General features: G+C 38.8%; 1 protein-coding gene across 1 annotated transcript in view; it reads left to right on the top strand.

Moving 5' to 3' along the window:
• Positions 1–23,318, top strand: part of LMBRD1 (LMBR1 domain containing 1) — a 109,834-nt gene extending 86,516 nt beyond the window's left edge. Inside the window, exons 15-16 of the mRNA XM_082633457.1 lie at positions 22,514–22,605; positions 22,743–23,318. Coding sequence (XP_082489583.1) covers positions 22,514–22,605; positions 22,743–22,859 — 209 coding nt within the window. The 3' untranslated portion in view covers positions 22,860–23,318. The remainder of the gene's footprint in view (positions 1–22,513; positions 22,606–22,742) is intronic.
• Positions 23,319–25,408: the final 2,090 nt, after the last annotated feature.

Below are 25,408 nucleotides of genomic sequence, written 5' to 3'. Positions count from 1 at the left end.
ATAGCTACACACGTTGGGTGTCACTGTCTCCCATCAGCCCCAGATGGGACCATCTAGTTGCAGGAAAACAACCTCAGGGCTCCCACTGATTCTGCATTATGGTGTGTTGTATAATTATTTCATTAAATATTACACTGTAATAATAATAGAAAAGTGCACAACAAATGTAATGCGCTTGAATCATCCCCAAACCATCCCCCCACCAGTCCATGGAAAAGTTGTCTTCCATGAAACCGGTCCTTGGTGCCAAAAAGGTTGGGGACAACTGGTTAAAATGACCTCCTTTGAACTGTCGAATATTTTTGTAAAACATTTTAGTTGACTTATTCTTTGAAATGTTGCTTTGCAGTACAAAAACATACCCTTTAGGTTTATGGCTTTATTTTTCCCAGTATTTTTTTGGTTCTCCAGCTAATCTCTAAATGTCAAGTTTACCTGTGCATACTTGGAAGAGGGTGGTAGAAATATGACCATTGAATTTGGGGTGGCAGGGTAGATTTTTTAAGAGAATACTTTAAATAAAAATGATGAGGGGCTTCCCTGGTGGCACAGTGGTTGAGAGTCCGCCTGCCGATGCAGGGGACACGGGTTCGTGCCCTGCTCCGGGAAGATCCCACATGCCGCGGAGCGGCTGGGCCCTTGAGCCATGGCCGCTGAGCCTGCGTGTCCAGAGCCTGTGCTCCGCAACAGGAGAGACCACAACAGTGAGAGGCCCGTGTATTGCAAAAAAAACAAACAAAAAAAATGATGAGGGGCTGTAAGAGAACTCTCCTCCCCCAGATTCAAAATTAAGATGGCTTTGGGGACTGCTGCTCATAAAGAAAATATTAATCCTACTAATTCATATATAAGGAGATGAAAATTACTGAGTTTTAAATGTTAAATTTTTTTTGAAATGATAGAGAAAGATGAAGGAGCAGGTTGGAACATGAGATTTGATGCATACGGGTGGGGATGGGGTGTTAAGTGTGGTGACAGAGTCCATTTACTGCACACTAGGAAACGTCAGCATGCAGAGGAGAAATGCAACACTATTACTTGTGACATTTTAGTGGGCACACTGACTAGAGTAGATAATACTGTAATAGAAATACCCCATAAGGTACTTGATGTCACCTTCGTTATGTACCTTTTGAAAGTAACAGAATTTTGGAGAATGATTTTTAGATTATGAAACAAAAATTGTAATTTAGAGTGTTATACTTAAAATTATTATTATTATTATGTTTTTTTTTTTTTGCGGTACACGGGCCTCTCACTGTTGTGGCCTCTCCCGTTGCGGAGCACAGGCTCCGGACGCGCAGGCTCAGCGGCCATGGCTCACGGGCCCAGCCGCTCCGCGGCATGTGGGATCTTCCCGGAGCGGGGCACGAACCCGTGTCCCCTGCATCGGCAGGCGGACTCTCAACCACTGCGCCACCAGGGAAGCCCTTAAAATTATTTTTGAGGAAAGGTAATCTCCCAAGAAAGATGTTAAAGCAGTGATTTCTAAAAATGCATATGTTGATCTCTTACCATTATTGAGTGCATTTTTATAGACTTGTTTTTCTTAAGTAATATTGCATTCATATATGAGGTGGTCTGGCATTTATTAAATGTTATAATGTTTGAGAGTCATCTAAAAATAGTTAAGGTTTTTTTGTGTTTAAAATGATCCCTTAAAGAATAGGATGATTGAGCAGATTTATAAAGAATGCCTATCATACTATGTTCACAAAGTTACCTTAAAACAACAATATTACTTAATTTACCCTTAAAGGTAATGCATTGTTTATAAGTTCAAAGTGAGTCAGTTGAGCAAATTAGAAATCAAGTTTAAAATTTTATATGCTAATATGACAAAAGGACTTTTATTTACATTCTTAGTTTCATGTTCTTTAATTGCTGCTTAATCTAATAAGCATTAATACACAGACAACTTATATGTTAGTGTGAATAAAATAGTTAAAACAGATACAGAATTATGAAGAGTAACATAAATATACAGAAATATTTGAGCCCAAATAGGAAGATGAATGATCAGTGTCCCTTTGTGGACAAACAGAATAGAGTACTGGGGTAGATTCTGGGAAGGAGAGAAAGCATCAGAGGAGACACATATACCACAGTCCCTGCCTTTGGAAAGCAAACAGCCTAATGGATTTGGATATGGAAATAAATAATTGTAATAGAAAAGTAAATGGCAAGCTGTAATGAAATTATAGACAAAATGCTATGGGAAGGCAAAAGGGGCTAATGGTTTTCTCTGCAGTGTAACTTTTTAACTGGGCCCCAAAGCATAAGTTAAATCCAAATGAACAAACAAAAAAAAAAACTGGAGGCTATTCCAAGCAGAGAAGAAACCTGCATTAACAAGGCATAAAAACAAATCTACTTGGCATCTTACAGAAAAAATAAATTGTGGCAGGACCACTGAATATTTGGGGAGTACAGTGAGGGATGAAGCAAGATAATATATTTCCAAATGATCATTTTTAAAAATCTATGAACCCGAAGTCTTATTTCTGCCATCCTATTTAATTACTTTATCTTTCCTTGGAGTAAACTTGTGTTGTCTTATTTGGACATTAAAGCAACTGGAAATGGGATGATCTGTATAAATCAAACTGGATTTTTGTGGATTATTCTGGTTAAGTATATTTGTTAATATATATAGCCAGCCTTAAAAAATCATCAAACGATCTGTGGCTTTAGATTTTAGCTTTAGGATATAATTTTACTAGGACAAATGGTTAAGATGCCTCAAGTTAGCTGATGATGCTAAAATAGAAACTGATGTGTTAAACTTTAAACTACGTGAATTACAAAAAACTGATTTAAAATTAAAGAGCTAAAGCAGGGTTAAAATTATATATATTAAGTACAAAGGGAAAAGTATGAATTATTTTGAATAACTAAAGATAATGTTAGAGGAAAATTAATAAAGTAAAATGTGCATTGATATCTTATTTTAGAAAGTAGTTGAACACTAAGTTCTGGAGTAAACAAGCCCATTATCAAGGAATGACTCAAAATACATTCTCTATAAATAAAACATGTTTACCAAGCAGTTTTGCTTTTGTCAATGATAAAAGCAGGTTGACTTGTTTTCTCAGAACCTCAAGTACCTATCCTTCTGCAAACTTTTATCTAAGATATTATGTCAGTTAGAGAATCTTTTCCCCCTTGTTTTCTGTATTAGAAGTATAGAGATGGAAATACAGGCTACAAAGAGACACTTAAGTTGTAAACAATTTTAAAAATATAAACTAGAATGTTAAAGCAAAAAAAGGGAACTTTAGTGAGGCCATCCATCTAACTGGTTTAATACCCCTTTTTTGCAGATACAGATACTAATAAGTCCCTAAGAGATAAGTTAAAAGTTGATAGTATGAGACTTGGGACTATAATGCAAGTGTCTGGATTCCAAGTCTCTTTTTTTCTACATTTCACGTTTTTGTGTTTTGTTTGCATCATCTGTCCTTTAATTTTAAAAACAAAAGGGTGTTACTGCTTTTTTAGTATAATGGAGACAGTCATTTGAAGTCACGAGAAAATCAAAGTCACAGACGATATAAAAGAAAATCAGAGGTCAGAGAGCTTAAACCTAGGTTATTTGAGAAGGAAACATGAGTCTGGACAATGAGAGATGAACAGAATACTAAAGCATTGCAGGATCCAAGGTACTGCTGTGTGCAGAGATCATTCGTGTGGATGCTTCAGAGAGATATTTACCAACTAGCCAATCTTAAACCTTTGAGAATGCAATTTCAGAAGGGTAGTATGGGCTGAAGTATTAGAGAATTAAGTGAAAAGATTTAACTATGAAGAAAATTCCTTTCTGAATTTGTTTTTTGTTTGGGATTTTTACCATGCTTTCTAAATAGCCTTAAAAATCCCACATATAAGTGGCACGTGGACTGCAAGCATTAGGATATTGCTGAATGGTGTATATGAATCTAATTTTTAATCTGATACCATACAGAAGTGCATTCAGGAGCTTGCTGTTTGGCTAATGCCTCTTGACGCTTTTTGCAAAGTGAGTATATTCTTAATTCCACAGATCTGTTTCCCTCATTCATGCAGTGAGGGAGAACATGGGGTTCTGGTTTGAGTATTTTGGGTTGAGTCCTTTGTTGAACATCCAAGTATAGATCTTGAGTTGGCAGTTGAGTTGGGTCTGGAGATCTGGAGAAGTTTATGCCGGGTTGGCTGGGGCAGGTGGGAAGGAAAGCTGTGAGGTTGGATGTGAGATCACCTAGAGGGTGAACTCAAACAGAGGAGAGGTGCAGGGGTGGAGCTCTGTGGCCGTCCCATTGAAAGAAGAGCAGCCAGCAATGGAGAACTAAGAAGGAAGATTAGGTGACGGTAGTTTCCTGTAAGCCAAAGGAAGAGTGATTCACCATTTCAAGCAGTCAAAAGGAGAGACATATTTAAACAGATTATTACAGTAGGAAGAGGGGATGCTGCAAAAAGAGGAGCTGACCGTGAGATATTTGCAGGTGTTTCAGACACCAGGCAGGAGAGGGCTTTTCTTTCCTAGGGAGGAGTAAGCAAGGCTAGAAGGAACCAGCTGTAAGAGTGAGATGACCATGGGATGTTTTTCCTGAGGTCAGCCAGGAGGGCTTGCTTAGGAAGGGCTGTCTGCTGGCTCAGGCTGAGGCTAGGGCAGAAGGAGGCCCTTTGGGGGCCTGGAGAAGGAGGGAAATCTAACTAAAGGTTACTCAGGTCAAATCAACAAGCCTCTTGTTCTGATTGATCAGTGGGGACAAACAGCTTAGCAGATCTTTCGTGAAGGAGAGACAGAGTATACAGGGCTGCTGTCTGGCTTCGTCCCAGGTAAACAAGGGAGGTGTCCAAGAGCCTTCTCTGTGTCATACATTATATCCTTTTTCATACTAAGTCCTCAAAACCTGGTGTGTATTTTATACTTAAGGAACATCTTAATTCAAACACTAAATTTTCATTATCTAAATGAGAACGTGTATTGGTTAAAGTGAAGTATAGTTCTACCAAAGCACTAAAGTTGTTTAATGAAAAAATATTTTACACTGCTTCAGTTTTTAGTTTAAATTAAATTAATTAAAATTAAATACAATTAGAAATTCAGTTCCCTAGTTTCAGTCTCAGCCATGTTACCAGTGGCTATTATATTTGACAACACAGGTCTAGGGCCCACATGAGTGGTTGGCATCTCATAGGAAATGCAGCCTCTTACAAAGCTAAGCCCCTCCCTCACCCAAGGATGGCACCATTGTGTGAGTGTGAACCACAAGTAAAGTTAAACATATTACTCGCAGAAAACCGAAAGCAAAGTTGGCCTTAGTGTCAAGAACAGGAAGGAAGGAATCGCATTCCTAAGAAATTGTAGCCACAGACTAGCCCTTTGCAGATTTGCAGGCCAAATGCACATCACCAGAGTGAATTTGTTTCATTGAAATTTCTGGCAGTGCGGTAGGCACATGGTGCAAGTAAATTTAATCCTCCCTAGAGGGAAGTACCATAATTCTTGGCTTCATGGAATTCCCACAAAGGAGTGCAAGTGAAGACATCAGAGCCAAATATACAAGCACACAGGAATCAAAATACCATGTAAGAGAGCTAGAAGAAATAGCAGACAACAGAAAGAGATTTGCAAAGCCCTGATATTGGAATTACCAACACAGATTATGGAACAGCTAACTGTGATGAAAGGAATAAGACCAGATCAAAATATCGGCAGGGAACAACAAAGTATTGAAAAAGAACGAATGAAACCCTAGCAGATTTGTAAATGAACCAAATACAATGTTTAAAAATGAAGATACAGTAATTGAAGTTAAACTCAGTTTAGAAAACTGCAGATTAAAACCACAATGAGGGGCCTCCCTGGTGGCGCAGTGGTTGAGAGTCCGCCTGCCGATGCAGGGGATACGGGTTCGTGCCCCGGTCTGGGAGGATCCCATATGCCGCGGAGCGGCTGGGCCCGTGAGCCATGGCCGCTGGGCCTGCGCATCCGGAGCCTGTGCTCCGCAACGGGAGAGGCCACAACAGTGAGAGGCCCGCATACCGCAAAAAAAAAAAAAAAAAAAAAAAAAAACCACAATGAGACGTCTCCACTTACCGTTTGTTCGCTGTCAGAGGAAAAGTAGTAGGTGCCATAGCACAGCTCAGAGGAAAATGGGCACACGCCATACCGGGTGAACAAAATTAACATCATCCAGGGGCAGCGCAGCCTGTGCCTCAGGATGTGACACCCTGGGAAGAACAGGGAACAAGAATCAGATCCCGAGGAAACAGGAGACAAACCCAGACTGACGACTGACAAACATGGTATAAAGGAACTGGCTGTGTGCTTCAGAACTGTCAGTGTCGTCAAAGACCAGAGGCTCAGGAAGTCACAGATTCAGGGTAGTCAGGGGACACCAGAACGCAGTGTAGTACATGGTCCTGGATTGGATCTTGCACTAGAGGGTAAATGCACTGTGAAAAATACACTGGGATAAATGACATGTCGAAGAATGGACTGTAGAGCACATTTTAAAAAATAGAATCATTATTAAAATTCCTAAATTTAATAGCTGTTCTCTGGTTATGTAAGAGAACATCCGGCTATTAAAAAGTGCTCTGTTGTTAAGAGGTTAAATCACATGATATATGGTTCAGAAAACATAAGTGTATATATTTTGAGAAAATGATAAAAGGGAGGGAAAAAACATGAGAACCACTGTACACCACCAGATGGCTACTATTTTAAAAACTGACAGTACCAAGTGCAGGCCACGATATGGAATTACTAAAGATAACCACTTCTAATTAACATTTGGGGGGTATTATAATTACATTATTTATTTAATTACACATTACATATATCCTTTAAAACATTTACACTTCTATATATTATTTTTCTTAAATTCCAAAAAATTTAAATTGATATGCCCAGTGGTTCAACATGATGAATTTTGCCCCACAAAATGACAGAACATATTTGGAATATAAGAATTAGTGAATACAGTGTATGCTATCTGGTAATTCCCTAAGCAATTTAGATAAAAAAGTATACCTTCTTGTGCAAGTGAGTTGATCTTTTGTGTTTACTTTCAGTCTTGAATCTGCTACAAAATAATTTGTCTCTCACATTTTCCTGTCATTTCTGGTATAAATTTCTAGCATCAAATAAACCTTGGTTTAATTATAGGAATATTAAGCTGTGGAAAATGAATCATTCTTTGACAAGGTTTACAGAATCTATTCCTCTTGAGGCTCTGCAAAAGGACAGTTTAAATCCACAAAGAACATAATGAAAACTCTTCAGAAATTAAACCTCTAAGGACACACCACACTTGAAAACTTGTTGAAGAATTTTTTCATATATTTAAATAACCCACCAATTTAAATGCAAAGATGGTATTCTATGTTTGGTTATATAATCCAACTTACTTAAACAATTTAAGATATTTCTATAAATTTCTCACCTATTTTTAAAGATAGAGCAATTTTTACACTTTCTTATGTTAAGCATTTGCTTAGAAAGCTGTGAGTGAAACAGGAGGATTTTCTAGTCAGAGTCACTTCTTATGATAGTGTCAGAAACCTAGTGCCTTCTTTCTGGATATTTTCCATACGTACTCCAACTCTAGCATCTTATCCATTCCAGGGCACTCTCTTGTTAAAAATTCATAGTAGACTAAAGTCTAAACCATTCCCAAATGCTGCTCTGTAAGTTTTAAAAGCTTTTTAATCCCATAAGATGTGGGGAACTGACACCAACATTGTGTTGCTAATGCTCAACAGTTCTGGGCACAGATTCATTTCCCTGCCCCTGCGTTAAATACCACCGAGAACAAACACAAATGGTTGAAAACTCCTACTGTGAAACAACTCCAAAAGCTTATTTACCAAGATGAATTGCCCAAGAAGACTTGCTTCGGGATTTCTCATTTCATTGCATCCACCAACCCAAAACCTATGTCATAAACGTAGCCCAATTCTAGCCTGTTCCCCCACAGTCTCTAAGACCTTGATTAAAGTGGTCCAACCCATCCCCTTAAACCTTATAAATACCCTTTGCCTTTGCCCTCCTTGATCTCCCTCACTGTAGTTAGTCTAATAAATGTAGCTTTACTACATCAATGAGGTTTTCTAAGTCATGTTTTGGAGACTTGACAGTTGACAATAAATAAGCCTAGTTATTCTGGATAATTTAAGGGGTATTAATAATTTAATCAATAAATTCAGAACCTTAGATTTCCATTCCTATCTTCTAACCACTATCTGGTTTATCTGTACCAAAATGCATGTCCTGCCAAGCCCTCAAGCCTCAATTCCAAGGTTGAACTCCTTTCCTTCCCTCTTCCACTTAGTTTCCACCTGTCACCCTCATCTCATAGGGTAGCAGGAGTTGTCCTCTGCCTTTTGTGTGCCCTAAACTGTTTACTCAGAGGGAAATGTTGAAATCATATTTGCATTTTCTTGCTCCTTCAATACTAACCAGTTTCCACATCCCACCAAGGTTAGATAAGAAATAGCAAACAAAAAGAAACAACTTGGGTATTTACCCATCAACGAGGATACTTGAAATAACGTTACCTACAATGTAATGATACAGCTTTATATGTTTTGACAGAAAAATATTCACCATATTTTTGATGATAGATGGAAGAATGTATATATTATCTCATGTTTTATGCTTTTGTGCATAAACAGTGTAGAAGTCAGGCTGCAAGTTCATAAGGATAGTTCAGCATACTTACATCAATCAATGTGTGATACACTGCTTAAACAAAAGATGAAACTACATGAACATCTCAGTAGATGCAGGAAAAGAAATTCAACATCCATTCATGATAAAAACTCTTACCAAAGTGGGTATAGAGGGAACATATCTCAACCTAATAAAAACTATTTATGACAAACTCACAGCCAAAATAATGCTCAACAGTGAGAAGCTGAAAGCCTTCCCACTAAAATCTGGCACAAGACTGGTCTGCCCACTCTCACCTCTTCTATTCACCATAGTATTGGAAGCCGTAGCCACAGCAGTCAGACAAGAAAAAGAAAAGTTATCCACATTGGTAGGTAAGATGTAAAGTTGTCATTATATGCAGATGACGTGATACAATATTTAGGAAACCCTAGAGACTCCACACAAAAACAACTAGAACTGACAAATGAATTTAACAAAGTAGCAGGATACAATATTAACATACAGAAATAGGTTGCATTTCTTTACACTAACAATGAAATATCAGAAAGGGAATGTAAAAAAACAATACCTCAAAAATCACATCCAAAAAAATAAAATACTTAGGAAGACCTGACCAAGGAGGTGAAAGACTTATGTGCTGAAAACCATAAAACATTAATAAAGGAAACTGAAGATGATTCAAAGAAATGGAAAGATATCCCATGCTCTTGGATTGGCAGAATTAATAATGTTAAAATGGACATACTACCCAAAGAAATCTACAGATTTAATGCAATCCCTATCAAATTACCCATGACATTTTTCACATAACTAAAATAAATAATCCTAAAATTTATATGGAACCATAAAAGACGGCAGAATTGCCAAAGCAATCCTGAAGAGAACAAAGGAGGAGGTGTAACCCTCCCAGACTTCAGACAATACTACAAAGCTACAATGATCAAAATGGCGTGGTGTTGGCACAAAAACAGAATATGGATCAATGGAGCAGAATAGCCCAGAAATAAACCCACCACACCTACGATCAGTTAATCTTCAGCAGGAACATACAATGGAGAAAAGAGTCTGTTCAGCAAGTGGTGTTGGGAAAGCTGGACAGCTGCATGTAAATCAGTGAAGTTAGAACATTCCCTCACGTCACACAAAAACTCAAAATGGCTTACCTACTTGAACATAAGACATGATACCATATAACCCCTAGAAGAGATCATAGGCAAAACATTCTCTGGCATAAATTGTACCAGTGTTTTCTTAGGTCAGTCTCCTAAGGCAGTAGAAATAAAAACAAAAATAAACAAATGGGGCCTAATCAAACTTACAAGATTTTGCTCAGCAAAGGAGACTGTAGACAAAACGAAAAGACAACCTACAGAATGGGAGAAAATATTTGCAAATGATGCGACCAACAAGGGATTATTTTCCAACATATACAAACAACTCATACAATTCAACAACAACAAAAACAACCCAATTGAAAAATAGGCAGAAGACCTAAACAGACATTTCTCCAAAGAAGACATACAGGCCATGAAAAGATGCTCAATGTTGCTAATTACTAGAGAAATGCAAATCAAAACTACAAGGAAGTTCCTCCTCACACGGGTCAGAATGACCATCATTAAAAAGTCTACGAGGGCCTCCCTGGTGGCGCAGTGGTTGAGAGTCCGCCTGCCGATGCAGGGGATACGGGTTCGTGCCCCGGTCTGGGAGGATCCCATATGCCGCGGAGCGGCTGGGCCCGTGAGCCATGGCCGCTGGGCCTGCGCATCCGGAGCCTGTGCTCCGCAACGGGAGAGGCCACAACAGTGAGAGGCCCGCATACCGCAAAAAGAAAAAAAAAAAAAAAAAAAAAAAAAAAAAGTCTACGAATAACAAATGCTGGAGGGCGTGTGGAGGAAAGGGAACCCTCCTACACTGTTGGTGGAAATGTAAACTGGTGCAGCCACTATGGAGAACAGTATGGAGGTTCCTCAGAAAACTAAAAATAGAATTACCATATGAGCCAGCAATCCCACTCCTGGCATATATTCAGATAAAACTATAATTTAGAAAGATACATGCACCCCTTTGTTCATAGCAGCACTATGTACAATAGCCAAGACATGGAAACAATCTAAATGTCCATCGACAGATGAATGGATAAAGAAGATGTGGTACATATATACAATGGCATACTCCTCAGCCATAAAAGAGAATGAAATAATGCCATTTGCACCAACATGGATGGACCTAGAGATTATCACACTATGTGAAGATAAGTCAGAAATAGCAAGACAAATACCATATGATATCACTTACATGTGGAATCTAAAATATGATGCAAGTGAACTCATCTATGAAACAGAAACAGACTCACAGACTAGAGAACAGACCTGTGGTTGCCAAGGGGAGGGGGGTGGGGGAGGGATGGAGTGGGAGTTTGGGGTTAGCAGATGTAAACTATTACACACAGGATGGCTAAACAACAGGGTCCTACTGTACAGCACAGGGAACTACATTCAATATCCTGTGATAAACCATAATGGAAAAGAATGTAAGAAAAGAATGTATATATATGCATAACTGAATTACTTTGCTGTACAGCAGTAATTAACACAACTTTGTAAATCAACTCTACTTCAATAAGAAAAAAATGTGTGTATATATATATATATATAAAATATATATTAAAAAGTTGGGCTGTACCTCCTGGAAACAAGATGTGGAATAAAGAAATAAATATTTACTGTTTTTTGTTGTTGATAAATAGCTTTTATTCTGTAACTAGAGAAAAAACACCGTTAAGCCTTTTAAAGGATGAAAACAGTGAGAGACCAGGTAGTGGCATGCATCTGCCCAGTAGCTATTGATTATAGAGAAGTCTTTTTTCCTTCCAGTTTGTTGAAAGGTAGCAGTGGGGAGGGTAGTTACTGAGACTTTGAAAAAATGTATTTCTTTTTTTTTTCTTTTGGCCATGCCCCATGGCTTTGTGAGATCTTAGTTCCCCAACCAGGGAGTGAACCCGCACTCTCAGCAGCGAAAGTGTGGAATCCTAACCACTAGACCGCCAGGGAATTCCCTGAAAAAACGTAATTCTCGAATTCTTGGTAACATCTTTTTCCCAAAATGCGAAATATTTCTTTCTACTTGAACTGAGTTTCCAGGAGATTTTATAACTCAAGGTAACTAAGCAGTAGTGCTCAAGTACTTACATAATCACTAGCAATGGATTCAGGTGGTGTTTTTTTTGTTTGTTTTTTTGTTTGTTTTTTACCTACCAATACTTTCACCTGTAAGCAAAATTAAAAAATAAAAATAAAAAATACTTTTTTTTGGGCTTCCCTGGTGGCGCAGTGGTTGAGAGTCCGCCTGCCGATTCAGGGGACACGGGTTCGTGCCCCGATCCCGGAAGATCCCACATGCCGCGGAGCGGCTGGGCCCGCGAGCCATGGCCGCGGAGCGGCTGGGCCCGCGAGCCATGGCCGCGGAGCCTGTGTGTCCGGAGCCTGTGCTCTGCAACGGGAGAGGCCACAGCAGTGAGAGGCCCGCGTACAGCAAAAAAAAAAAAAAAAAAAAAAAAAAAATACTTTTTTTAATTGAAAAATGTATATTGCAGGAGAGACTACTGTTTAAAACTAGTTTTATTAAAGGAGTTACTCCACTAGTTTACATTTGGTGTTTCGTATACAGTTATAAATAAAAAGCTCATTTTAAGGAAAGCCAATTTTTAGAGGCTGAAAATGAAGCTGTTCAGGGGATTTCGTTAGAAACTTAGCTGTATGGCCTGAGGTTAAAAAGGGACACTGATGCTTTGTGATGACAGTATTTGTTTATGTCTCCTGTGGTGCTGTGTCCCCAAGTGGGTGGTCCATAAATGTAATTTGAAATGAAAATGGTACCAGACTCTTTCTGTGTGGATTTAAAAGACAGGTTTGAATATGGACTTTAAATTTAATACCTCCTACCCCATGTTAAGTGAAGCTAATTAATTTTAGCTTTCTGGAATTTTGTAACAAGAAGATCCACTTCAGGAGAATATATGTAATACTTTCCCTTAGACTCAAGCACATGGGGCCTTTAAAAAAAACACTATATGGTCTTTTTGTCTTATAGTCTGCAAATTTGGAGGTGGGGATGGGAAAGTTAAGGACAGTTAGATTTAGTCTAAAGATGAGGAGAAGTCAGGTCACCTAGAATTCTGATAATTTCGATAGCCTTATTTAGAAAGTTATCCTGTTTATTTGAGGAATACAACAATAATAACAGCCTTTGCAATTTGAACACCTTTGGAAGATATTGACATATCATTTTTTCTAATACTGAGAATCAAAGCCTGTGTGTCTTGAAATTCTAAAATAAATTTATAACTTAATTTCCAGGATTCCATATGATCATTTAGTTTTTCTTATCTATTCTTCCTTGCTTTTTCATGTAATAAATGTTTATATTGATATCTAGTATGTGCCAGGCACTATTCCACGTACTAGTGACACAACAGTGAACAAAGCTCAAATATTCCTGTCCCCATGGAGCTCACTTAGTAGAAGGAGACAAATAAGTATGTCAGGCGGTAAGCATTATGGAGAAAAATAAAGTGCCAAAGGAGGGTAGGCGGTGCACAGAAGGAGGGACGGTTTGAAATGCTGAGTAGAGTAGAAAGGAAATCCTTACTGAGAAGCTGACATCTGGGCAAAACGACCTTCAGGAAGTGAGATTCCTGGGGAGAAGCCCTGCAGACCAAGGTGACAGCAGGTGCAGAGTGGGGCGGGGGAGGGGGACTGGAAGAGGAAGAGGAAGAGGAAGGGCAGGTCATCAAGGTTAAGGACTTCAGGTTTTACGCTCAGATGCACAGTCTAGAAGGTTGTGAGCAGATGACTTGATGTGATATGTAGACCAGGGCCTGGCAACCGTTTTCTCTAAAGGACCGGATAGTCAATATTTTAGGCTCCGTGGGACCTACAGTCGGGTCCGCACTGCTCAGCTCTGCCACCGCAGCACAGAAGCTGCAGTACACGGTACGTCACGGATGCCGTGGCCGTGTTCCAGCAAAACGTACAAAAACAAGGAAGGAACGGTCTAAATGTTTCCTTTTGGGGTAAAGTTTACCAGCCCCTGAGATAGACCATAAGAAACCAAGGGCAAAGGCAAGTTGAGAGAGCTTTTGCAGGAATCCAAGGCAGAGCTTGTGGTGGTGGTGGATGTGGCAGGAAGTGGTCAGATTCTGGACAGATTCTGAAGGTAGACCAAGCGGGATTTGCTGAGGAGTCGAGCATAGCATATGAGAGAGAAAGGGGTTATGTGTGTGTTTTTAGAGTTTTAATTAGAAAACATTGCTTAATATTTTATATTCTGTATTTGATAATATCTAGAATAATTGTCTTTTTAAATCTATTTCCAACTTTCCAGGCTGTCCTTTTTTTTCCTTTGAACCTGTTTGACTTTGTTCTTGGTATTCCATCATAAACTGAGAACTAATAAGAAACCTAATAACTTCTCAGTCTACCGTTGGTTACCGCACATTTTTTCATTAGGTTTCCCTTACGGCTGAAAGCACGTGTATAGTTGCGGTGTGGTGTGCAGGGTCAAGGAAGAAAGCGAAATTAAGATGTTAGCATGTTAGCTTAATCTATGGGTAGTCCTAAATGAGATGTATCAACCATGTGAAAATAATATACAGAGCCTTCTTATTTTGGTAATGTGCTTTTATAAAAATGTTTAAAATGAATAATTATTGGGGAAGTACAAACTATTAGATGAGGTCTTGGGCCATATGTCCTGACTTCACTATTGCTTTTACTACCATCATTCTTCAATGCACAGTTATCTTCACTCACTTTCTCTTCAGATAATCAGTTGCTAAGGGATGCAGAGTCTGTTGCCATAGTGACCCTCACATCTCACCTAAATGACCTGTCAGATGAATTGCTGAGCCTTTTAACTAGTGCTCCACTCTGATCCACACTACACAGTGCTGTTAGTCTAATTGTTCTGAAGCAGTGGTTATCGAAGTTTTCATGTGCATCAGAATCACTTGGAACGCTTGCAAAATACATCGCAAAATTTTTGATTCAGTGGATCTGAGGAGGGACCCTAGAATTTTCTGACGGTTTTGGTCTGGAAACCACACTGTGGAAACCGCTGTTCTCAAGTCCTCTGGCGATGTCATTCTTCCACCAGGAGCCTTAAGTGCTGCCCTGTACCATCTGATAAATTCAGCCGAGGACTGAAGGATTCCACTCTCTAACCCATCCTGCATGTTTCCAGCCTTTTTTCATACACTTCCTGAACGTGCCCATCTTTTCCGTCTTTGCTTTTCAACTGTTCGTTCTTGGAATGTCACAGCCAGTTTCTACCCATCTCCTCCCATCTTTGTCAGTCAGAATCCTGGCCGTCTTACAAGGTTTCTTTCAAACCTGACCTTCTTTTTTGAATCTCCAAACACATGTGCCGTTTCTCTTTTTTTCATTTGAATCCCCATAGCATTTATACTTCTGATGACATGACCTTACTCTGTCTTAATCTATCATCATTTATGTGTCTTATCTCTGTCCTACCCTTTTATAGGAATGTGTAAGCTCCTTGAGGATAAGAAAACATATAGATATATATGAGTATATTTTTCTGCCTTGTTCAACCAGCATTTGTAGAATTGAACCACTTTTAAAATTTGTTCCTTTTTTTCTTTCTCTTGTTAAAAAATGTTCTTAAAGTAACATAAGATTGATATCTACCTAGTGTCTTGTCGCTTCTTGCTCACAATGGGAGGAAACCCATTGTATTTACTTCCTTCTAAGTACCTACTGACCCCTTTTCTTTGGATTAATTGCTTTCTAATTGCGCTGTTCAGCTCTAATGTTATAATTTCTGTTCATTGGACTTCTGATGCATTAGAAACCATATCTTCTTTCTTGATTTCCTTCTCAGAGCTCTTAGTTTACCTAGAGTTAAAGAAAAGAAAGGCTTTGCGCAAAATGTATATCTGAAAAGTATTATATCCTCACAATTGATAGAATTGATGAGTTTGTGCTTAGAATTCTATGGAAGACTTCATTTCTTTTAGAACTTTAAAGGCATTGCACCATCTGTGTTTCATTTTTGACTGGTGAGAAATCCAACGCCAGTCTATTTCTTCTTTGGAAGTTAACTTGATAGTTTCTGTTTTCTCCATTTTCCCCTTGGGGAGCTCTTGTTCATTAGTTGCTGGATATCTTCATCATCTGTCTCCTCTCATATTTCATATTTTCAGCCCACCATTTTGCTCTAGATTCTTGGATATGTATTCAGCTTTATCTTCAAACTATACCCTGAATTTTTTATTTTATGTAACAAATTTGTACTTTCCTTGAGGTACTTTATGTGTCTCATTTTTCTTTTTCAAGCATCTTTGTTTTATGGATGTAATATCCTCGTCAATATGTGAAGATACTAAACATTTTTCTTAATCGTTTCCTTGTTTCCTTTAAGTAAATTACAGTTCAGTTCATCTTGGAGCATTTCTGTCTATCTTGTTCTTTCCCTTCATGCTCATCGTTTTCTGTATATATATGATGATTCATTCATATTTATGCTAGTTTGTATTTAAGTATCAGGAACCTGGGAAGCCTCATCACTGGGGACTTTATGACTGGGGTTTCTTGATCCTTACGTTATTTTTTAAAGTAAATGAGAAGGAAACCAGCTGTTTTACTGGAGACCTTTTAAATGCAGCTTTCCATCGTCCAGAATATTGCTGAGGTCTCCCATCACTGTGTGGCCTTCCTCCCGTTCTCTTTGCTGTTAAAAGTTTGCTCCAGGGGCTTCCCTGGTGGCGCAGTGGTTGAGAATCTGTCTGCTAATGCAGGGGACATGGGTTCGAGCCCTGGTCTGGGAGGATCCCACATGCCGCACAACAACTAAGCCTGTGAGCCACAACTACTGAGCCGGCGCGTCTGGAGCCTGTGCTCCGCAACAAGAGAGGCCGCTATAGTGAGAGGCCCGAGTACCGCGATGAAAAGTGGCGCCCGCTCGCTGCAACTAGAGATAGCCCTCGCACAGAAACGAAGACGCAACACACACACACACACACACACACACACACACAAGTTTGCTCCTGGCTTTATTCCTGCTCCATAACTTTAATGAGGTCCTGGGAAACAGGACGGGAAACAACTGACTGTGCTCAGGCTACCCTCTTGAAACAGAAGACTTTGTGTTCAACAAGTTAAAATAGTCCTTCATGGTTAAGTACTATGAACTTATAATCTTTCACTTGACAAATAATAACTGTGTTGATAGCCTCATTCGATTTAATTCTACCCATCAAATGGGCAGAGCAATATTGAAGTTAGAGTGATGAGATAGAATTATTATTTAAGAATCCTGCTTGATCTCCAGCATCTGTATTTGACTCCAGATAAGTGGAGAGGAAACTAAAGTTTTAGCCAGATGGCAGTTTATTAATTTACCATAAGAAGTATAACCATTAAAGAAACTAGAGGCTCAGCGCTTGTGAATTCTCATTGGAGGAAGGAATCTGGAAAACCAACTTTATAGTCACATAGTTTCTAAGTGGGCCTGGAGTCAGAAGAGGGCCTCACTGACATTGGCTGGTATCATCCAGCTGAGAAAGCCTTATGTATTGTGTCCGTTGTCAAGTGAGGTTGCCGTGCAGACCAGAAAATTAAGTATCGATCACAGCATATTTTTCTTGGGTTTTGCTTGAGATCCAGAAAGTCTCTTACTGTCGAAGTTGTTTTTCTAGGTGACATTTTGATTGTGTTGATGACAGTTCAGCTAGGACAGTCCACTGAAGTTAGCTAGGTGTAAGGTTTCTCAGTTCTTCGGAGTCCACTCTGAAGACAGCCCAGGTGATTTTGTAAAATTTCTCAGCCACTTTTTATAGATGCTTGCTTAAGGATGCTGTCTCCTAAAATATCAACCTTTTTTTTTAATTTAAGCACATGTAGAATTCTCTCTAATTTAATTCTCAGAAGTTCAGTTTATCTTATCACTATCCGTCAGAAGTAGATATTATCTCAATGACACTTAGAAAGAAACTGATACTTAGAAGTTAAATGATTCCAGAATCTCACAGTAAATATAAGTGGCAGACTCAAGAACCAAATCTCAATTTTCTATCTCTAATATTTTCTGCTATACCCCGTAAATTACTACCATTTTATGAAAAAGATAAAGTAATAGAAAGCAGTTGTTTTATGTTTTACTATCTTGGACAATTAAGAGTAATAGTAAATCTAATTAATTTAGGGTTTACTAATACAGTTTAAGATTGTGTCTACATGTTATGCTAATACTTAACCTTTGTGACTCTCTTTTATAAGTTGGGTATGGCCAATTATTTTTATATGGTCAAGACAAATGAAATTAGGTGCATTCTTTCTTAAAGGAGCAATACATATTTTAGCATCTTTGAAATACATTAAACTTACTTAAATGTAATCAGAGCTCAACACAGATGATACTGGTTCTTAAAATAGTCACTATAAAAAGTTACTCTTTAGTACAAAACATGTGGCAAGTGCTATCTTTATTAGCCTGGTACAATTTATATATCCATAAAATATAAAAATCAATTTCCTTTAGAATTTCTGTGATTTTTGATGTTCACCAATTCTTTCTTTCCCTTTTACCCATCTCCTGCAGTGAGATTTAACAAAACATTATTAAACTGTATGCCATTTGTTAAGTTTCAGATGAGCATACAATTTTGGTTTTTATTACATATTTATATTTTTTCTGCCCTCCTTATTTGGATATATGTTGCTAGTTCAGATCTTTTTGTGCGTATATATTTCACATGCTGTAAATCCATTTGACAGTAGTTACTCACTGGCATTTTACTCCCCAGAAGCTCAGATCCAGCCTTCCTTTCATCCCAACAGCTCGTGTTTTCACTTGGATTGTTTCCAGGTTTGATGAACCTCTTCCTACTCTCAGTTCCCTCTGCCAGCCTGCAGTTCACTCATGCTATCCCCTTTGTTAAAACCATTTGATAAATAATTCCTAATCATATCACAGTAAAGCCTGAGATCCTTAGCCTGTTTCCAGTTAAGATTTGTATGTCTATTGTATTCAGTAGTAGCAAGACCCTAATCAGAAACCAAAGTTAGCACGATCACGGGCAACCATGAGAAAGGAAGTGGTGTTATAAACAGTCCAGTCTTCTCCCAGTTTTTTTGTCACTAGTCAAACAAAGAAATTGCTTTAAAATTCTCTGTGGTACATGAATTTTCCCAAATGCCCTCTCTCTGTATGCACATGTAACATAAGGATTTGTTTTATAAGTAAAGCACAAATATAGAGTTAATTAATTCTAAGCTGATTTCAAGGTGTAACATGGCGATGGCATAATGGTGGCTTAAATCAGCACTAAGTATTGTTTTTCAAAATATAGTTAAAGTAGAAGGTGCTGTTTATTATAGTTAATGAGCAAAGTTATGTTAATGGCAGTCAGCACACATTAACAATGAAATAGCCAGTGGTCTAAAAGGAAACAAGAAATAAGTAGTGTTAAATCTATCAGGTATATTTATAAAGGCGGCTGTTACATGAGAAACAAGTTTAATTGCACTTTCTGTTAGTTACTCATCTAGTTTGATGATAAGTGAGAGCAGATGGAGGGAGGATGGTAGAAGCAGGATTTTGATTCTATTCATAGGCTCCAGGGGCTCTTTCTTGGTTCTTTTAATCCTGATCCTTACTGTATGGCCACTTTGAAGAAAAAATTTTGTCTGAACCCCTATTTTTAGCTTTTCATTGTAAACATGCACTCTTTGGTGTAATTGGAAGTTTATGTGTCCCTGTGAGGAATAACAGCCAGAAGTCTCCTGAACAATTCCGGTTTTAGAATGTACTCCCTAAATTGAGGAATTCACATTTACTTTGAAGGCCAAACCAAGTTCGAAATACTTACTGTAGTGTTTTAGATAGCAGTAGAAACACCTCTCTAGATCTCCTAGATATCTATGGTTCAGGTGGGCAGCTGGGAGGTGGCAGATGGTGTATTCAGTGTGGAGTTATCACTCAAACATAAAATATATGCATGGGGATTATTAACTAAAATTCCTCTGTGGACATATGCCACTTTATACACATATAAATATAATGGCATATACATATAAAGATAACTGTAAAAGCTGTTACATACTTTTTCAACAACAAAGCAGAACACTAACAATGTACATTTTTTTCTTATTTTAGAAGGCTTGCATCAAATCTCCAGCCTTTGAAAGTGGTAAACATGTAAAATAATGTGATAGGAAAAATATTTAAGATATGTTTTTTTTGTGGTGGGGAAAATAATCAGCAGATATAGCCAATTTAAAATGTCACTGAGTGGATTATTAGACCCCCTGGGAAAAGTGATTTGATTCTACCTGCTTTTGCCAGCTCAGCCTTTGTCTTGTAATCCCTGTTCTGGCCTTGAAATTTCTGGTTCACTCAAGTTCTGACCCCCCAAATACCTTTAGGTATGGAAATGAGTAATAGAACTTTTATTTTTTAAGTTTAGAGCATTAGCAATGTTGAGAAGGTTGAATAACTTTTTAAAAACAGGTTTGTGGGCTTCCCTGGTGGCACAGTGGTTAAGAATCTACCTGCCAATGCAGGGGACGCGGGTTCGAGCCCTGGTCTGGGAAGATCCCACACGCCACCGAGCAGCTAAGCCCGTGCGCCACAACTACTGAGCCTGTGCTGTAGAGCCTGCAAGCCACAACTACTGAGCCCACACACACCAAAACTACTGAAGCCCACGTGCCTAGAGGCCGTGCTCAGCATTAAGAGAAGCCACTGCAATGAGAAGCCCGCTCATCGCAACAAAGAGTACCCCCTGCTCGCCACAACTAGAGAAAGCCCTTGGCGCAACGCTCAAAAAGCGTTGATGTTTTTAAAATAACTGTGAACAGGCATTTTTTACAGCCCGTTCTGTTCTTCATTTCAAATTGGTTATTTTTATTTAAAAGTATATTGCTGTGCAGCAGGTATCCTTTTACTGAATTATACACATTTAAATTTCACCAAATTCATTTGTATCTGTTTTGACTGTAGAGACAGAAGAATAATGAACATGTACAGAGTAGTCATGATGCTAATACCTAAGCGAGTATTTTCCTCACTACTAGTGTGCACATAATCTCCTAAAATCTTAAGATGAGTTTTTATTGGCACCATTTGAGCAGCTCTTGAAAATTTTATTCTTTATCATGGTCTTAGTACATCTTGAAGAAGAAAATGGACATTAACTTCCACTTTGCAACCCTCATTTGGTCTTCAAGATGACCCTATCAGGAAGTGTGGTGACAAGCAGAGTCTCGTGGTTCAGACTTGCCCGTTCACATGGCAGAGAAGTGACCAAATGATACCTGACATCAAGTCTGTCAAGACCAGGGCCTGGACTTGCTTTGTCATGCTGGACATTTAAGTTATACTTTCATTTTCGAGGCATATTCAGAGCATCTTGTTTCGACATCCTTGGAATCTTCTCAGATTTTAGTCAAAACAAATTAGAAAATGTATTATTTAGCAATATGATTTTAAAGTAAAATATCCCCTTTTTAAAAAGTTTAGTTTTTCAGCAGTCATACTGAATATGAATGCCAGGTATTCTGATGGGTACTGTGGAATATTCAGGCCAATCCAGTGGAAAAAGTGGCAAATTGAGTATGTTATATTACTGTGAAGCACCTTCTGTGATCGAGGGGAGAATTTGCTCTGGGGCAGAGTGGCTGACCAGTGGCTTTCCTGCAGGGAGGTGTCTCTGCTGCCTGAGCTCTGGCGCCTGGTGTGAGGCCGTGATCTGGGGGGCCAGGGACTGTAGGACAGGAGAGACATTTGTCCCTCCCCTGCTGCTTGATACCTTTTTGGTTTTTCTTACGATGCTTGGAATATTCCTCTTAGACTTTTGTGTTGAGAAAGAGAACGAGGAATACGAAGGGGGCCCTTGGGGATCAGAGGATCCGCATTAAATTGCTGTCCTGCTTCTGAGAGGAAGGTGCTTCTCTGTTAAATGGCATGTTTTCCTGCCAGAAGCAGAGGCTGTCTGTCCAGCTGGGCATTGAGCCATCCGGAAGGACATGCTGAACTGTAGGGGAAGGGAGGGGAGGGTTGGGCTAAAATAGAACCTAATGCTACTTTTCAGAAATCCATGGGACAAGTGGTTTTCATAAACAAGTATTTCCTTAGACTTCCTGTACTAGATATATGTATAAAGGACTTTGTAAACTAATGGAAACAATGTGTTTGGATAAAATAGTATGGAGTCTCACACAAATACCAAGTAACCAGTCTGCCAATTTCTCTTTAAAGGTTACTTTTTTTTTTTTTTGAAGGAGAAAAGTAAGTGATTTCTTTTTAAATTCAAGCTATAATGCTGTCTAAAATTCAGACAGTAAGCAAATCAGTAGATAATGATTTTTCTGTATTTCTTTATAAGCAGTGGCCATTTTTTCAATAGCATTCTTAAAAAGAAAAAAAAGCTCAAAAAAATCTCAGTTGGATTCTTAGAAAAGAATGCTAACCACATCTGATTACTTTCTTCATTCTTCATCAGGAAAACTTTGTTTTGTTTTAGGATGTGTCTGGCATTCCAGGTTAAAATGCTTTTTCAATTACACTGAACTAGCCAATATAATTTTTTATACCTAAGAGCTGGGGTTACATTGGTAGCATTCACTTTTAAAAATATGTCATATTAGTTGATAATTTAAACTATATTAAGGTGATTGAAAGAGTGGGCTTTGGAGATAGGCCTAGATTTCAATCCTGTCTCTAACACTGATAATTAGTCTTGCTTAATAACCTTTTAGGTCAAATATTAATAGTCTATTTCAAGAGAGAAACTACCTCACCCTAGTCCTTTATTTGCTTTTATAGATCAGTGTATTGTCACCCGGACCTACCTGTTCCTTCACAAGTTCTGGTTCTTCAGTGCCGCCTACTACTTTGGTAACTGGGCCTTCCTTGGGGTAAGTACAGGTGTCCAGGGATGCTGTGACCATTAGTGGCCTGTTTTTGTCACAGCAATGCTATTGGGTTTTAAATTTGGTGCTTTCTGGATGACTTCAGGTTTGAGAAATAACATACACCTTGTTTACATTTGCAGGTGTTCATGATTGGGTTGATTGTCTCCTGCTGTAAAGGGAAGAAGTCGGTCATTGAAGGGGTGGATGAGGATGACTCAGACCTGAGTGATGATGAGCCCTCTCTCCACTCCGTCTGAGGGCTTCTGTTATACAGGTTTACTAAGCTGACTCTGAATCTCTTGTGCATTTGTAAAGTGTCAAACTAACATGAGAATGAACTGACTAGCTTTCATCAAAAATGAGAGCATGGCTATTAAAAAAAAACTATATTTTTTATGTTTTCTGAAGTGACATTATTATATCATAGATTAACATTTTAAATTGCTATAATAATACTATATAAATATAAAAGTACCGGCCTTGTGAGGGAATGTTTGTAAAATTTTTTTTTTCCTTTAGTGTATAATAGTGTTGAATTGATTAAAAATCTTCCAGAATTAATATTCCCTTCGGTCACTTTTTAAAAACATAATAAATCACTTGTATCTGTGCCTTTGGGTCTCTAGAGTACTGTGGAATTTTCAAGTGTCTATATCTGATTGTTGAAAAATAATATTCACAGTATAGCTGATAAATAAATGTTATTCCACTATGCAGCTTGTTTTCTATTTTCTACATTAAATCACTAGCTCCATTGAAATAGATTTCATGAACAGATTTCAGGCTGCTTGGTGTGCCAAGATGTATTATATTGTTCAGTCCATTAGATATCTTATCACCTCTACAGTATTTAAGGCATATACATTGTTATAAATAACCTCAAAAGTTGTATTCCAGCATAAATGGGAATATTGTCAAGAATAAGTAATCCTGAAAAAAATCAGAGTACTGATCAGTTTAAGATATATGACATCATACTTTACCTTTAAAAATATTTTCTCATTCTAAAGATTTAGAATTTGCAAAAGATATAGGGAAAGCTATATACTATCGATAGGGTATTTTGAAGGCATCCTGGATACTGAGATCCTAGTTTACTAACAGGCAAATTAGAACTCATGAAAAGCACATATTATGATCCTTGAAGTAGAATACCATTAAGTTTCTGAAAAAGACTTAGGAATTAACAACCATCTCCCATTCAGTTCACCTCTCTCTTAATTTTTGTGTCACTTTGCTCTCATTCTTTGTCTCTCTGGATAGACCTCCACACCCTTCATGTTTGGCACCTTTGATGTTATTCACCAAGATTCCATTCCCTTCTGTTCTTATTTCACATTTTCTTTTTGGACAATCTCATATACCCTCAGTTTCCAAACTTTTACTTACCTGTTAACTAGAAATTACTACTTCAGTTGCAGCATGTTGATAATTGAACTCGTTTTTCTGGTCATACCAAGCCTCCTTCTTTATTCATTTTTTTGACAGATGGCACCAGCACATACCTAGTTGCCAAAACCAAAACTCAAGCAGACCTCCTTATTTCCTGTGTGTACCTGGCCCATCACTAATCAGGCCATGTTGATCTCTGCTTAACTGTCCTTCCATTTTCCCTCTTCTCCATTCTTACTATGTTACGGACTGAGTTGTGTCCCCCCCCCCCCCGCCGCCACAGAAAAATTTCCATATTGAAGTCTTAACCCCTAGTAACTGAGACTCTGACTATATCTGGAGATTGTGTCTTTAAAGAGGTAATTAGGTGGTGCCCTAATCCAGTATGACGGGTACCCTTATAAGAAGAGGAGGAGACATCGGGGATGTATGTGCATAGAGAAAAGGCCACATGAGGACCTGCAGGCCAAGGAGAGAGGCCTCTGGAGAACCCAACCCTGCCAGCACCTTGGTCGTGGACTACCAGCCTCCAGAACTGTGAGAAAATAGGTTTCAGTTGTTTATGCCCCCCAGTCTGTGGTATTTTGTTATAGCAGCCCAAGCCTTCTAACGCACAGTGCTTCTTAATTTCCTCATTGGGCTTTCTGCTGAGTCCCAGCTCCTTTCAATCCTTCCTCGACAGTGAAAACACAAATCAGATGATGACATTTCTTTGCTGTGAAAAGCTTTCCGTTGTTTCAGAATGAAATTCATAGCTTTCATGTGACATCTAAGGCCGTTCTGGTGTGTGTCCTACCTACCTATCCAGTTTTCACTGCCATCCCCACAGATGTCTCACCATTATCCAAACAGCTCTGATTTCTCACATCCCCACTCTGCTGAACTGTCCCTTCTGCCTATGACACACTTCCCCTCCTCTTGTCTCATGAGAGAATCCTTACTCTTCAGATCTCAGCCATGACATTATCTGGTCAGTTACCCCCCCTAGTCTCCTAGGCACAGTTAGGTGCTGTCTTTTCCCTGCTCACAGGGCTCCCTGTACAGTGTGTTGTGACTGTTAGCTTCAGGGCTGCTTCCTCTGGGCTGCAAGTCCTTGAACACATATCTGGTCGTTCAACTTTGACCCTGGTGCCAGAGCAGCTCCCTGCACTTGGAAAGCACTCAGTTGGCAAACTAATTTGCTAATTCAAAGCTTTATGGGAGAAGAATCAAGATGCCGAAATAGAAGGACGTGGAGTTCACCTCCTCCCACAAATACATCAAAAATACTCATACATGTGGACAGTTCTCACAGAATACCTACTGAACGGTGGCAGAATATCTCAAGACACCCAATATTGCAAGAAAGATCTCCACATAACCGGGTAGGACGAAAGAAAAAAGAAATTGGGATGGGACCTGCGCCCCTAGGTGG

The sequence above is a fragment of the Mesoplodon mirus genome, assembly GCF_964341445.2.
Source record: "Mesoplodon mirus genome assembly, chromosome: 10".
Lineage (NCBI taxonomy): Eukaryota > Metazoa > Chordata > Mammalia > Artiodactyla > Ziphiidae > Mesoplodon > Mesoplodon mirus.
The sequence above is the reverse complement of the archived record's forward strand: the minus strand, read 5'-3'. Positions and strand labels throughout refer to the sequence as shown.